Source organism: Plodia interpunctella, chromosome 1, assembly GCF_027563975.2.
Source record: "Plodia interpunctella isolate USDA-ARS_2022_Savannah chromosome 1, ilPloInte3.2, whole genome shotgun sequence".
Taxonomy (NCBI): Eukaryota; Metazoa; Arthropoda; class Insecta; order Lepidoptera; family Pyralidae; genus Plodia; species Plodia interpunctella.
The window spans coordinates 10,263,166-10,279,592 of record NC_071294.1 but is presented as its reverse complement, the minus strand read 5'-3'; the positions used below and the strand labels follow the sequence as shown (position 1 = coordinate 10,279,592).

Sequence of the window (16,427 nt, the reverse complement as noted above, 5' to 3'; positions counted from 1 at the left end):
GTTTTTTTTATAACAAGTCGCTAAATTTAAGATGACAGAGACAAATCTTCAGGAAGTTTCCCTATATTTTACTCGTAGTTCAAGGACGGGGATTTTGAAGGATTTTCCTTGAGATCAATTTTCCAAGATTATGACAAAAAATATTTAGTGATGCGCCAACAAACTTACAGACTTTTCTGTAATACTCCTATGTATGTACATATATATATATATATATATATAGAGAGAGGCGAAGAGAGAGTGAGAGTATAATTTTACCTTGTGAATCATGATGAGAGCTGTGGCCGTACCGAGTGAGGTATGATCGTCGCACTGTTTCCACGCAATTTATATGCAAACTAAATTGGAAATCAATCCTAAATGTGCAATAGTATCGGGTTCTGGCCGGAATTGGAGCGTTTAGAGTGAATTGTCGCCACTCTTGTCTATTCAATTTGCTTGTACCCACCTAGATCGAATTTTTATACTAACAAGCAGGAATGACCGTCGAAATAATTCGAAACAAATTATTACGGACTAAATGTTGCCCGGGGCTTCGCTCCCGTGGGAATTTTGAGATAAAATATAGCCTATAGTAATCTTGGATAATGTAGCTTTCTAATCGTGAAATAATTTTTGAAATCGGTTCGGTAGTTTCGGAGATTACCCGCCTCAAACATACAAACTCACAAACGCTTACCTCTTTTTAATAATAGTATAGATTAATATAATATATTTTTATATTTATTAAATAATAACGGAAATCAACATCATTTATAGGTCCATGTCATGATCAGCAATCATTTTGCTAAAATATTAAATTTCTTAGTAAGGGATGATATAAAACAAAAGTTTATTTGTGAGATAAATTAAAAGACCCCCGACTTTCAATATTCATTTCGCTACAACTTTTGAACGGCTGAACCGATTTGGATCAAATATATCTTAAGAACCACCGCATGTAATGGTTTATTTTCTATGCGAAACTCGGGCTCCGAGCGTGAATGGACGTAAAGATTATAAAGAGAGAGAGACAGATAATAACAAAGATGGCGTCCAACATCAACAAAGTATCATTTATTACATCGTTATGATGGGAAACATTAAAAAGCAATTATGTACTTAGACGAGTGTAAAGCGCATCTCCTAATGCAATTAAAAGTTGCACAACGTAGTTGTGAATTCTCGTCAAGGCAATGAACCTCGATGTAATATAATATTTTTATTTTATACTACTGAGCATGCAGACATAATGATGGTAAGTGGTCACCGCAGCCTACGGACGCCTGAAACTCTGAATGAATTGATAAACTGCATTGTTGATCATTTGAAATTTTAAAAAAAGTTTACTAGTGTATTGGGTGGATCATGGGTGTGATGGTCCTTTGGAAATTAAATTTGTTCTTTCATTATCTTACTGTCATTCTGCTACGATGTCCAGAGTTCGATTATCATTAAAAAAAGCTAATTGGAAAAAATGATTATATATATTTTAAAAGCTGAGTTCAAATAAGAAAAACAACTAGGTGTGTATGAGTGTACTTGCCGTAGTCGTAAAAGACATGTTAGATGCCTTTAGGTTTTAGATTTGAATAAAATCTGATAACAATGTTAGCAATAACACAGTCTATAAGAATGAAAGACTAATGCAACAGTACCTACTTGATGCAATCCGTGCAACTGCATCTTACGACTGCAATTAAATATTGCGCAATTCACCGAGCATCATATGCATCAGCCGGCCATGGCATTGAACTTCCCTGCAGTGCTGCGCAGGCGCCGATGCCGAAATCTGACATGTTATGTAATGACTGCGCAATTTATAAGCGACAAGCGATTGTGCTGTTATCGATGTACCAAAAATATCAATATATCGATAGTTGCATAATCAAAATCATTGGATATTTTACCCAATAAATAGAAGATAATAATTATTTTTATTTGCTTTCACATGCTTATGTCACTAGCCAAGATAAACAATTTTACATGTTAGCCATAAATTATCATGCTAATCAATTTTTGTAACAATAAGGATGATCTTTTGGTTATAAAGAATATCAGTTGCACAAGAAATCTATTGTAATGAACTTCAATTTAAATTTTATATTTCACTCATAAATTATTATAACTTTTTGTTAACGATAACTATTTATAAATTTGTCTAAACGTATTAAAAATAATAATGTTGATTATATAGTATCTATATATATTTTTGGACCCAAAGTTAAATGTCACGTATTTGAATTTAGACCTTTTTAAAAAAACAGTTATCGCTCATTTTTTATAATTGGACCACAAGTTAATTGTCTCACATTTTGAGTAAGCAATTATATCTCTACGAATGATTTATTACACACGTGTCAAAAATGTGTGATATTGCATTCACCTGAGCGTTTTAATTATCATTTGTGAACGCTAGCCATAATTATAACTTTTCTAATGATGATGCCCAGTTAATTAAGGTTGTAACATATTGACAGAGTTCAAACGTTGCACAACTTAGTTAAAGAGATATAACATACATATACACTTATAAGAGTAGAATTCATAAATCAAAATTTAATTTTCTTCAATGTAGTATTTATAATGCGCGCCAGGGGGAATTGGAACCTAGCGTGTTTATATTTGCGCTAGATGCTTAGATTTTACATAGATAATAACATTTTTCTCTATTATGACGTGAATAACTTTTTAGTAGTAGTTTTAATCTGTCAAATTGAAAAAAAATCGCGCCATTTATACCCATGCTATCTTGCCTATGTATCCTGCCTTTTATTATCAATCAAAATCAAAATCAAATCATTTATTCAGAAATTAGGCCTTCACAGGCACTTTTTCACGTCATAATCTAAATTAAATGATGTTTACCAAAGCTACAAACTACTAGCATTTCGGAACGACCACTGCTGAGAAGAGATGCCGAAAGAAACTCATTCAAACAGTGTTGGTCCCTATTATGCCAGAAGGGCTTACCATTTGTATTAGGTACACCATATTATTGAGTACCATAATTGTAGCATCAAATTACATTGTATATTTTATTTTCAACGTTATTGTCCACATATAGATACTAGCTGCGCCCCGGGACTTCGCTCCCGTGGGAATTTCGGGATAAAAGGTTCCAGTTTACATTTTACCCGTGTACCAAATTTCATAAGAATTTGTTCAGTAGATTTTGCGTGAAAATAGTAACAAACCTACATACATATATACACACATCCTCACAATCTTTCGCACATATAATATTAGTAAGATATATAATACACTCAACAGCCCACACTAAACACAAAGTTTGTATCACGATGGATATAAAAACAAAAACTTTTTGCGTAACACGAAGACAAATATTTGTGATCACATGTACAAATATTTGCCCGTTGCAAATATTACATACCATACTGATAAAATAAATCCCAATAAATCGAGCTTATCAGCGATCAGTTCTTGTATTCGCAAATTTAATGATTTGATTTACATAAAGACAAGTAATACGGGAAGGACGTTAAGTATTACTTAAACTTGTAGCGAACATTTTTAGAATGTAATGTTTTAAGGCAATTGGACTAGAAAAGGCCGTTGCCATGGCTCTGTGCTATTCAGAGAATTGAAGGACGATCATACTTGCAATGGTAATTTACAATCTCGATAATTGTAAATGTGTATCCCTTCCTTCCGCCTGTGGATCGAAAGGTCCCACATTCGTTGACTGTAAGAAATTGCTTTAGCCATAGTGGATCGAAAGGTCCCAGGTTCGAATCCTACTCGTGCCACATGAGTTTGTATACCAATCTGACTCATGTATAGTAGTTTTCATCGACCACCACTTGCTTCTGGTAAAGGGAAACATCGTGAGGAAACCTGCACACTGCTTGATTATTAACTTGTGTGTGAAATGGAGAAGGCAATGGCAAAGCACTCCATTAATAATGCCAAGAAAGTTATTGTGTGTGTTTCATTCCACATAATAACCACGACCCTCGGCCATGAAGAATGTCGTATTCCTCATGGCTGAGGAATTCCTCATGTATGAAGAAGATCCTACTAATATTATTTTCGAAAGTTTGTGAGGATGTAGGTGTGCATGTTTGTTACTTTTTCACGCAAAATCTACTGGACCGATTGTTATGAAATTTGGTACACGTGTAGATTATAACCTGGAATAATACATAGAGTACTTTTTATCCCGAAATTCCCACGAAAGCGAAACTCCGAAGCGTAGCTAGTGACATTATTTCTGCTGTAAGTGTTGCAACAGAGAGTTCATGTATATATTTATTTTTCACGGGGTTATAATAAGCCGACTCATGCTTGACGGTTTATAAATTAAGATAGTCATGGTTTGGACAGTCATTCGGAGTCACGACCTAGACGAAGGTCATTTATTTGTTCATTTTTTGCTCTTCGAGAACGGATTTACTTATTGAGACCTACTTATCCTGTTCGACTTTCAGCGGCAAGCAATGAATCAACTGTCCCTCTCTCTTTATTTTAAGACTAAATGTTGCCCGGAGCATCACTCCCGTGGGGATTTTGAGATAAAATATAGCGTATAGTTGGGTAATATACCTTTCTAATGGTGAAATAATTTTTGAAATCGGTTCTGTAGTTTCGGAGATTACCCGCCTCAAACATATAACTCACAAACGCTTACCTCTGTATATTAATAGAATAGATGAAATTATATTGACAAAGATCTTTGAATATTATATAAACCATGGAATTAGTAGGTACTATGGAGTACCTACTAATTCCATGGGTTAAACCCAATAAAAGCTGGCTTGATGTCGTTAGAGATCTGTCAATGGTCTGATAACTAGGGCAGCAGAAAACCCTAAAAAAGAGTAAGAAAATTGAAAAACGCTAATATGAGACAGAGAGTGAACAAAACTCTCACTATGTATGTTGTGCGACTTTGCTATTTACATCTCACCATCAAGTCAATTCGTATTGAGACGCAGCTAACCAATCACAATGCGCCACTGTGACGCAGCGACAACCACACCGTAATGTGATTGGTTCGCTGCGTCTCACTTCGAAACCATTCGATAGTGAGAAGTGAAATGCAAACCCGCACTTCGCCCTCTGAAGCGCCGAACCAAGATATAAGTTTTGTAAAATTAACTTTCATTATTTCAATCCTTACTAATATTAATAATAAAGAAAGTAAGTTTGTTACCTCTTCAAGCTATATCTACTCAACAAATCTACTTGAAATTTTGCATATATGGAGTTTGAAGTATGGCGAAGGACATAGGGTACTTTTCATCTCAGAAATTAACTGCTCCGTGGAAAAATTACGCGGGCGAAGAACAGTCGCGCGCTAGAGTAGTAAATAAAACATTAATTATATTCAGATTTAAAGTGATGTAACCGACCAAGCCGGTTGTAAGCTCATCATTAGAGGTCGCTGACCCGTGATGCGCACGAGTGAATGAACGTAGTAATGACATAATACTCATCTCCGAAGACGTCTAGCGGTCTGGCTCTCATTCAGGTTTTGATTGAGGTCATGATGACTTCGTGTTTTATACTAACTCAGTATGAATAAAGCAGATCAGAGAAATCAGATACCTATATAAGATCACTAGCTGCGCTCCCGTGGGAATTTCGGGATAAAAAGTACCCTATGTGTTATTCCAGGTTATATTCTACCTGTGTACCAAATGTCATATCAATCGGTCCATTTTGCGTGGAATAGTAACAGACATACATAAGTACATACACACAAACTTTCGCATTTTTAATATGACTATTATAATTCTGTATAGGATTATTATAATTCTTAAGACTATGCAGCTGGATTGTATACGAAGATTTATTTTCGCCATAATATTTCTGCATATCTTGTAGTCATGCTGTTGGCGTAGACACGTTGAGAATTTAGCACAATGTTGTAAGGATAAAAGATTTGAGATGGAATCAAGAAATGGAGAGGACATCCTATGAAGAGAGGGACCGTGTTACTTGGAATGTTTATTAGGTACCTATCTATTTTAAAATGCTTAAAATAAGGTGACACAAAACGATAAAATATTATTATTATCTTCTTGCAACCTTCATTTTAGAATGTCACATAGAACGTCAGCATAGAATGAACATCATATACACGACATGGTATCATACCATGTGCAGTCGACAACATAACAAAAATAACCTTCAAGACCGTATGTGGCGGTAATAGGAGCGAATTGGCAATAGATCTAGGTGGGTGTTGGACGATCTCTATGAATGGCTCGGCTAATAACTAATAGTGTGTACGTGAGGTGGCGCTTTTGGTGGAATGCGGATAAAGGTTAGTACGGTTGACAGAATTAAACAGAGGCGTTTTGGAAGTCGGCAGTTGTGTCTTTCTCAACCTTGACATTGGCAAAATCATCGTCTTTGGCTAAACGGAGCTAATGGAGCCATAAAATTAAAAAGTTAAGTTAAGTGACTTAGTTTAAGCAATTGTTGACGTCAATAAGTGATGTATATCATCCTAAATTGAATAAAGAATTTTGAATATGAATTAGAAAATGTAAGGCTGGCACGTAAATGTATTTTTTCAAAATATGTAAAATATTAAAGGGAGAAAAAAAAAAGGAAACATAATATCCTGTAAACACCATACAGAATTTATTAAACTAAATATACACTTATTTATTTTAACCTAAGCTACTATATACAGCTAAAATAAATTAAAACTAATAAAAACATATTATTAAAAAAAAGAATTATTTATATCCTGAAAACAAAAACGATTAGACAAAATTATATAAATTGTAATTACAAAATAAACAGATGTATGAGAATAAATGTCATGTGTTATGTCCAGAATCTCCAATACTGTGCTTCTATTTAACTGTCGTTGACAAATACTACAACAACAAAATAAGTACTTAAAATAAATAAAAAAAAACAAACAAAATTCTATCATGTTTTTGAACAAAGTAAAAATAAGAAATAATTTAATATTAATAGACTTTTGTTGCTGACTTATGTTTGTTTACCGCACGAAGCCCAAGGTCGCGGATCAATTTAGCACAACTCTTTGTTATATTAAATATTGACTGCAATAAAACATTTATACATATAATATATACTTGACAGAACGGACAAACAAATCTTGTTATTATTAAACACACACGTATTAATGAAAAAATACGCTATCAAAAATTATAGACTCGAGGCGTAGCAAAATGTCACGCCATCATGTACGATACGATCTGATTGAAAATCTAATAAAAGGCAAAATTAAAGCTTAAACCAAAGGAAAATTGAGAACGGCTTTTATGAACCATATAAAGGAGACAGCAAGAGTTGTGTTGTACAGGGAGTTAAAAGACGGCTAAAGATAGAGAGAGATGCAAAGAACTTTGTTCTTGAAATGTTGAGTGAATACGAACAAAATAAATTTCGATCATAAATTGAAATCAAACAAATTTTGATTACAATCGGTTATCAAAAAATGTTTTGAATCCGTTTCGATTGGTTGGAATGGGTCTACTCTGGGCCTATTTTTTTAAATAAAATTAGAAACAAGTCTAGTGACATTTGAATTTAAGACTAGGCTGATAATAAATTGTTAACTTATATAAAACAATTGTGTTGTGTTTAATGTCATACGAAGCAGATTATGCGATGGATGGAAGAAAATATGAGGGAAAAAATTCCTGAACATGTGTCATACAAACATTTTTTTGTTTGAATGAGAAATCGCAAAATAACGAACACACCACTAAAATTGAGTGTCGAGGCTGTTTAATGGGCCGGCCGCAACTACCCACGTAAAAAAATAGTTCTGATTTTAAACCAAATTTAATATTGATCTCTCTATTTTTTTATTCCGAAGTAAGTTTATGATGTGTAAAGTGTAATAAAAAAATTCTTAATTTAAAATAAACTTAATTTAAAACGTCATCACAACACAGATCCAATTCATTGAATGACCAATGCGTAGTCGACCTTGCCTCACTTCCTTGTAGAGAAAGAACGTGCGAGTACCGTCAACACGTTAGGTTTCAATTACAAAATAATATACTAGCTAAGGAGATAAAACTAATGTGGAGTTTTAAAAAATGTTTAAAATTCTCACTATGTATTATTTTTGTGAAATCATAAATGGAAATATGAAATTAAAATAAAATGGATTTTTTCTATCGTATGTTGGTGAACACATAATATCCAGAACAATGGTTATGGCATTTTTTAATTCATTAAAAAATTATATCTTTATAAATAAATAATAATAAATATATATTAGGACAAATCACACAGATTGAGTTAGTCCCAAAGTAAATTCCGAGGTCGTCGAATCGTCGCTTTTATTAGTTAAAATATGATTATTCTTGTTATGACAATGTTCAATAATGTATTAGTGAGGTCTGATTCATAGTCGTATTTCTCATGGCTGAAGGTCGTGGTCATTACGTGGAATTAAACACACACAACAACTTTCTTGGCATTAGTTATGGAGTGGTTTGCCATTGCCTTCTCCATTTCACACAGAAGTTAATAATCAACCAGTGTGTAGGTTTCCTCATGATGTCCTTCACCGGTGTGTGAGGTAGGAACAAGGTTTTAACTTTTTTATATATAAGGTTAAGATATACCGGAACTTGTGTATCGGTAGGTAAGTTAATATTTTTAACACTTTTATGTATATGTGAATACTTATTACTTAAGAAAACTCGAAATAATAAACGAAATGCAAGATATACATAGTTATTATGATGGTGACAGTACAAAGAAATTGTATCTGACACGATTCACTTTAGCGGATTGGCTGTTGGAAGGACATTTGTAAATGTCTTTTGTTTGTAAAAGTGAACTTCATCAGCGGGCAATGATCTTTTATTTATTGTTCATACTTTTATTTGGCTCTATTACAGTTTAGAAAGAGAGAGAGAATTATCATACATGCTACATACTCGTACACTAGCGACGCCATTACATTTTAATATATTTAGTTATTTCTTAGCGAAAAATAAGTTTAGGTAGGGTGGGAGGGAAATTTACTGTCCGTTAACACAACATCTTAATTCGTCGCTAGAATCTAGGTTAAAATGATAAAATAAAGTAATTAGTATATTAAGCAATATTCGTTACTAATTGTGCATAATTTGTGGCGGGTAAGCATACATTATCGCGGTACGGTTCGATGAAATATTGCGGATTCGGCATACATTCCTGGTTTTTCAATGCGGTAAATAAACGCTTTCGTACAAATTGGTGCACTCGCGTCGGTATTTGTCTGAGTTCGGCGATAGTGGCAATTTAGTTGGCGAAACATAACTCGAAAACATATTGATAAGTTGTTGACTATTACATATATTTTTTTAATTAACAAAATTTACTTTTTTCAAAATTAAATTTTACCAAAAGAAATATTAGATTTATCACTACCGAACTAATAAAAAATTTTAACACTGTCGTAATTTAAAAATAGAATATTTCGTCTCCACTCAACAGATGGAGCTATTTTAAATCTGAACGAACGAACGAAAACGAACGTTCTATTTCTGCCGCTCTTGGGAGTGTTCTATTTCCACACCTGAGTCTCAATGAACTCTTCAAAACTCCTGATACCCTGGTACTTCGGACGCGAAAAGTGACTGGCGTGACGTAACGGACGTATTCCCGTCACTGTCACACCGGTTGTCATATATCGACGTGGTGCTGAAATTACTGAAACAGGATAAGGGAACGGAAGATTGATTATTCCGCCTTTTTGAGAGCTTTAAGGATATTTTGTGGACTAGGAATGAATAATGACACATAAAACGTTTTTATGGATTCCGTTTTTATAAAACATTCTTCATCATACAAAAAATAATATCTACTTTATCATTACGTAAGCTCGAGAGAATATCTAAAGTCTTTTTAATAAAGCATACATGACTAATTTAATTTAATTTAACGATGATAATATTCTGAAACTGAAATAGACATGGATTTTGATATCCGTTTCCTAGCAACGGATTTCCTTGAATTTTCAGTAATAAGGTTAGGAGTACCAGGGATACAGGAGTTGTAAGGATAACGGCGTTTCTAACTGAAATTTTGGCAATACATCTGTGTGTTAGGGACACCTGTACGATTTTGTTATGTTATAATAAAACAAGGGAATGTTTGGATTACGACCTCTTTAATGTACCATTGTGGTATTGTATGTAAAGTGTTTCACTGGTAAGTAAATAAAATAAATGTGTGTGTTGTAGGATATGTTTATTAAAATAGTACTTCTAGTAAAGTGTAGCATTTAAAATAATGGGATTGTTTACATTGTCTTATCATATTATGTCAAATCAATAACTTAAAAGTTATACTACAAAGCAGGTTGGGAAATCGGGTACAGCAAGGTTTTTATAATTTGTGTGTATTCTTACACAGATAAATTATTTGATCGACTACTGAAATAAAAACACCCTCCAAAATATTACGCTTTAAGTTGTTAAAATCTGTCGCTGAAATTAAAAAATATAAAAAACATTTAAATATTAAATTGTTCCGTAAAAATCTAAGGTTTGATATAAAAAGTACCGAAACAAAAGATTTACGGTAAGTGTGTACTAAAACGAAGTTCAAAGGCGTTTTTGCGAACTAAACAAAATTTCAATGTGTGCGTCTAATTCGTTGGGAATGAACGGCAACTTCACAGACTGCATGGCGCTTCCCGATTTAGCGTCGGCAGCCCCCTCTCTGTCGCACCCCTATTTTTAGCAATACGCTGTCTCGTTCCATTGCTTTTCTCAAACTTTCCTCGACGCCGGGCATGCGCAGTGCGTCCCGACGCACGTGTCGGTGAAACTCCTGGTAACTTCTAGTAGCCTGGTATCGGGCGCGCCTAGGGCAGCCGCGTCGCGCCGCCGCCCATCGCGCCGAAGCCTTCCCGCCCGCCCAGACGCACAGCCGACCGCCCACGACACAGTCGGTTCTCTAGTTAAGGCAGAACGAGCGCGAACGTGAAGTTGCGTGCGAGTTTCAGAAAGTTGAAGTGGTTATAATATTTTTTTTCTTTTTCAGCTTGTGAGTTTCAGTGGTGTGTTTAGTGATCCAGGTTGCCAGGGGGTGCCGGTCAGCTGATGCGCTTCGGGTCCTGAGTCTGCACGTCTACCACCATGAGGAGACACGCTTCTATACCAGGTATGTGATATTATTTTTATAACAGGCTGTACATTAAAAACACTGTTGTGGTTAATATTAAAACTACGTAATTCACAATAATTACCATATCATTATAATATCGTACAATAAAATTACGATTTTTTAGCTATTTAAAAAAATATATTTTTAGTAATTTTGAAAGAACATTGTGATATTTTATTTGTTACTAAAGTTTATAAAGGGTAGAAAAATATTTGGCGTAAAAATTAGTTACTTACATCGTCCATGACGATGTAATATAACTTCCTCTCTCGTTTTCGCGTGTTTCTGGATGCATTCGGCGCTGTGACTCCGTAAATCCCGCGGTAAGTGCTAGAACTACATGTGGAATCTCTTGTAATCAATGAAATAAATGAAACTTAATATCTTGTCATAAATATGATAATCCTGCTCACTTTTTTTGTAACAATACAATACTAACGACATGAATGTGGAAACGAAATCTCTGCCAAAATTTGGTACCTTCAACGCCACACAAACTTACACAAAATCACTATAATTTAGCCCCTATTACCACCACATTTGGCTTTGCTGACAATGAGTAATTTAACACGGAATCCTTTAATATAAATTAATTTCTAATTAACAAGAGTATTGTAATACATAATTGTTTTGAAATTCAAAGACTAGAGGTCTTTGAATTTATGTATCTTACAACTCAAAGCAAAATAGCTCAAACTTTACGCTCTTTTGTCTAAATGCACCAAGTCAACATTGAAATTAACTTTAACTTGCGCAGTAAAACGAAACGTATGTACATTTTATCGATGTCGGCGGGTGCATAGTTAAAATTAACGTCGTATTAATTTATTTGTTGTAAACAACTAAAATACAAATTTTAAAGTCACTGTCAGTCAAGTCAACTGGTGCAACTCATTCTTAATTCAGCTTAAATTTAAACAATGCTGCCAGTACGTATTCCGTAAATAAAAAAAAAAAACAAAACAAAATTTTAATAAAAAATATAGATATTTGTTTTAAGCGAGGTTGAATTTCTTTCAAAGTGAAAAGGTAAATATGCATCTGTGGAGTGGTCTACAAATAAGGAGGAGTGGAGGCACCTTTCAACCCTCGACTATGCTTCGAATACAAAAATATTGCGCTGGTTTTATAAATGTTAGGTACCTACATCTATGAAGTGATCCGTGAAATTTTATTTTTAGTATTTTCTTGCTGCACTTGCTTTGCTTGGAGAGTTTCTACTTAATTTGGAAGAAAATACTTAGTCACTATATGAATATAGCGTAAAACATATTTACTTCCCGTTGCCTGTCCCATGTTAAGTAGTTTTCATCGGCCACCACTTGCTTCTGAAGGAAAACATCGTAAGGAAACCTGCATACTAGTTGATTATTAACTTGTGTGCGAATTGAAGAAATTAATGGTAAACCGCTCCATTAATAGTACCAAGAAAATTGTTGTGTGTGTTTCTTTCCACGTAATGATCAAAAACAGTTTTTTTAACAGCTAACAAAATTAATATAAATAAGGTTTTTTTACAAAAAAAATAATTTTTGACACAAGCTTTTATAGTTGTCAGAGAGATCTTGTTTTCCGTGTGTTAAACCGTTGAGGAGTTCCCACCGTTTCTGGGTACATCTTCAAGTCATTCTTATCATATAACAATGCACTGTCATTCAAACTAAATGTGTGTACAAAATTTCAGCTCAATCTGTTTAAAATAACTGTTTCAAAATTGACTTGCTAGATTCTACCCGGGACATACATATATAGTTAAATTGCATGTTAAATAAAAGCTTGTAAGAATATAGTAGAAACAATTAATTGATGCACGTTTGATTGACGCACGCAAGATGATCGTTTTCCTTTTCTAATGGTTACATTAATGGTTATTAGCTATGTAACACGAAGTACTTCGTGTTTTAATATATGTGAATATCGCCATCTGTGGCAATTGGTTATATCTTGGGTACAAACGGTTGTAAATTGTAGTATTTTTTTACTACTTAGCAAGTAAACATTTATGCGGCCCACCTGACGGCAAGTGGTCGCCGCAGCCGATAGAGGTCTGCAACATCAGAAGTTTTTCACTTCGAAAATTTATGTAAAACAATTTGGAATATTCATAGGATAATATTTTTTAGAATATAATACTTATTTCAGGATCACGGCATCTAGTCGTAGGCGTTATTTCAGCTAACCGTTTTATTCAACTGTTTTCTATTCTCAACGATCCAACTGGTTTAAACATAACTGCAAAAGTAGTTGGAATGCCCAACTGGTTTGCTTCCAACGTAGCCGCGCGAGCACGAGACATGGCGCGCCACGGAAACAACCGAACGTAGAACTGTAGTGTGAAAGAAAAAAAAAATTCCCTGATTTTTTTACAAATATCATAAATGGCAAATATTATGAATGTCACGTTTGTTATGTTTTCGCAGCTAAACTGCGGGGTCGATTCTGATGACATTTGGAACAGATATGGATAATGCCTCGAGGTCAAACATAGGCTGCCGTGGACAGAGCTGCGAGCAACAGCTAGTAATTTATATTTAAACAAACCGGTTACCCCAATCAATCAGAAAACGTTCTTATGTCTGACCAATGTATTTGAATAGGTCCTGAGGGATTCGATGGGTTTCGGGTTTATGTTTCTTTAATTGGATCATCAAAGGGTATTTTTTTCTATTATCTGTTAGGGTATTCGATTAAACGAAAATATACTCTCTAAATCGAAAGGCAAAGAAAAAAGATAACTTCTCTTTTTCTCTCTCATCCTTGCCTATTCATAGTTACATAAGTTGTGACGACACGGAATTAGCGTAAAAATTATACGAATAATAAAAATTTAAAGATTTGACTGCGATTTAACAACCGGCCTGTCGTCAACCCCCCTTGGGAAGGTTATTGTTGCATATCAGCTTCCAAGGCTTTTGTCCTTTAATCGCTTTGCACGATATTTACGGTAGAATACGGAATGGTCCCATTCTATAGGTTGGGGCCCGTGGGACTGAGCGCAAGGTTTAGTGAATAAAGATATAATGTGATTTTGAGTGGACAATCTACATTTTCAATATCAGAATTACTATTTTTACAGCTTTGTTAAAACTTGCGTGTTTCTTATCGAGTTTGTTATTGCTAACACTTATTCAAGTCGTCAAAATACATCTAAATATTTAATCGTAGGTTAACTTGTGTCATCTAGCGTCATCAGTCATCTTTATGAAACAAATAAAAAAATGACTTTTAAGATTACCCACTGCCATCTAGCTGCAAGTGTATAAACTTATTTTTGTGTATATGCTACGGCTAAATCCTCACGGTTAGTGCTTATTCGGTGTTTATACAAGGTGCAGCAGGTCTCAGTCGGTTACACCCAGCCGCACTTCGGTGTTTATACAAGGTGCAGCAGGTCTCAATCGGTTACACCCAGCCGCACTTCGGTGTTTATACAAGGTGCAGCAGGTCTCAGTCGGTTACACCCAGCCGCACTTCGGTGTTTATACAAGGTGCAGCAGGTGTCAGTCGGTTACACCCAGCCGCACTTCGGTGTTTATACAAGGTGCAGCAGGTCTCAGTTGGTTACACCCAGCCGCACTTCGGTGTTTATACAAGGTGCAGCAGGTCTCAGTCGGTTACACCCAGCCGCACTTCGGTGTTTATACAAGGTGCAGCAGGTCTCAGTCGGTTACACCCAGCCGCACTTCGGTGTTTATACAAGGTGCAGCAGGTCTCAATCGGTTACACCTAGCCGCACTTCGGTGTTTATACAAGGTGCAGCAGGTCTCAATCGGTTACACCTAGCCGCACTTCGGTGTTTATACAAGGTGCAGCAGGTCTCAGTCGGTTACACCCAGCCGCACTTCGGTGTTTATACAAGGTGCAGCAGGTCTCAATCGGTTACACCTAGCCGCACTTCGGTGTTTATACAAGGTGCAGCAGGTCTCAATCGGTTACACCCAGCCGCACTTCGGTGTTTATACAAGGTGCAGCAGGTCTCAGTCGGTTACACCCAGCCGCACTTCGGTGTTTATACAAGGTGCAGCAGGTCTCAGTCGGTTACACCCAGCCGCACTTCGGTGTTTATACAAGGTGTAGCAGGTCTCAGTCGGTTACACCCAGCCGCACTTCGGTGTTTATACAGGTAGAGCAATAAGGAGCGGTTCGATTTAAAATTAAATACGTCTGAAAGCTTTCGGTTTATTTAAGCGTTCACCCACATGTCATCGATCCCATCAATTTCGGTGAGAGGTCGCGATAAGGAAAATACAGAGGATAAACCCTTCGTTTTGACTTGTTAGAATACCGACATTAAAAGTGCCTTATAGGAAAAATAGAAAGTATTTTTATCATATACTAGATGTTGCTCGGGGCATCGCTCCCGTGGGAATTTTGAGATAAAATATAGCCTATAGCAATCTTGCATAATGTACCTGCCGAATATTGAAAGAATTTTTGAAATTGATTCCGTAGTTTCGGAGATTACCCGCCTCAAACATACAAACGCTTACCTCTTTATAATAATAGTATAGAAGTATAGATATAGTATATAGCGTTTTCAAAATACAACCTCCATTATTTATATTAAAGAAACATTCTTGTTTAATGGATTTTCGATTTATCATTCAACAAATCCATGATACTAGGAGAACTTGCCGAGACATTTTTAATTAAGCGCGCGAGTGCCTTTATATTTAAAGAGTATTCAATTTTTTTCCTTAGTAAATTTTAAACTTCTGTAAACTCGTTGTTTTTGAGAGCACTCGGTCGGATTCATTTTATAAATCACCCAAGGATTCGATTTTTGTAAGTACGTTGAAAAACGATAGTATATAATTTTTAACTACCTACAAAAATGCAAAAAAACAGCAGATATTGCGATGCAGTAGATTTTTTACGCTGACCCCGAGCTTCGCGGCTTCACAGCCCCGAACGAAACCATAAATATGTAGAGATGAGAGAGAGAGAGAGACAGAATAAACAGAATAACGCTGGCATGATTGTAATTTTCATTTCAATAGGTTTAACCCTTCATAAATGTAATCTCAAACTTACAGGACAACTCCCAAGTTTACGGCTACTGGTGTAATTTTAACAATGTGTCTTTTCAGACATTGTTTTAGAGATTCCCAGAATTTCGGGGCACTATGCTATCATACCCGCTCACTACTTTAAGTTTGTGTTTGTTTTGAAAGTTTTACATAAATGTATTCCATCTACTAGGTCGTCTAACATTACTATACCATATTGTTTCTGAAACATTGATGTCTGTTTTTGTTGTGCCAGCTCCACACTAACGCCGAACTCAGACACATGCCGACGCGAGTGCGTGAACATTGCGT

General features: G+C 35.3%; 1 protein-coding gene across 5 annotated transcripts in view; it reads left to right on the top strand.

The window, feature by feature from the left end:
• Positions 1-10,851: 10,851 nt before the first annotated feature.
• Pde1c (Phosphodiesterase 1c) overlaps positions 10,852-16,427 on the top strand; it is a 305,826-nt gene continuing 300,250 nt past the window's right edge. For 2 of the 5 annotated variants that reach the window (XM_053744357.1, XM_053744349.2), the window contains exon 1: positions 10,853-11,103. In XM_053744357.1, coding sequence (XP_053600332.1) covers positions 11,079-11,103 — 25 coding nt within the window. In that variant the 5' untranslated portion in view covers positions 10,853-11,078. Of the gene's footprint in view, positions 11,104-16,427 lie in introns of all 5 variants that reach the window. The other 3 variants (XM_053744374.1, XM_053744341.1, XM_053744365.2) reach the window with 3 other exon arrangements.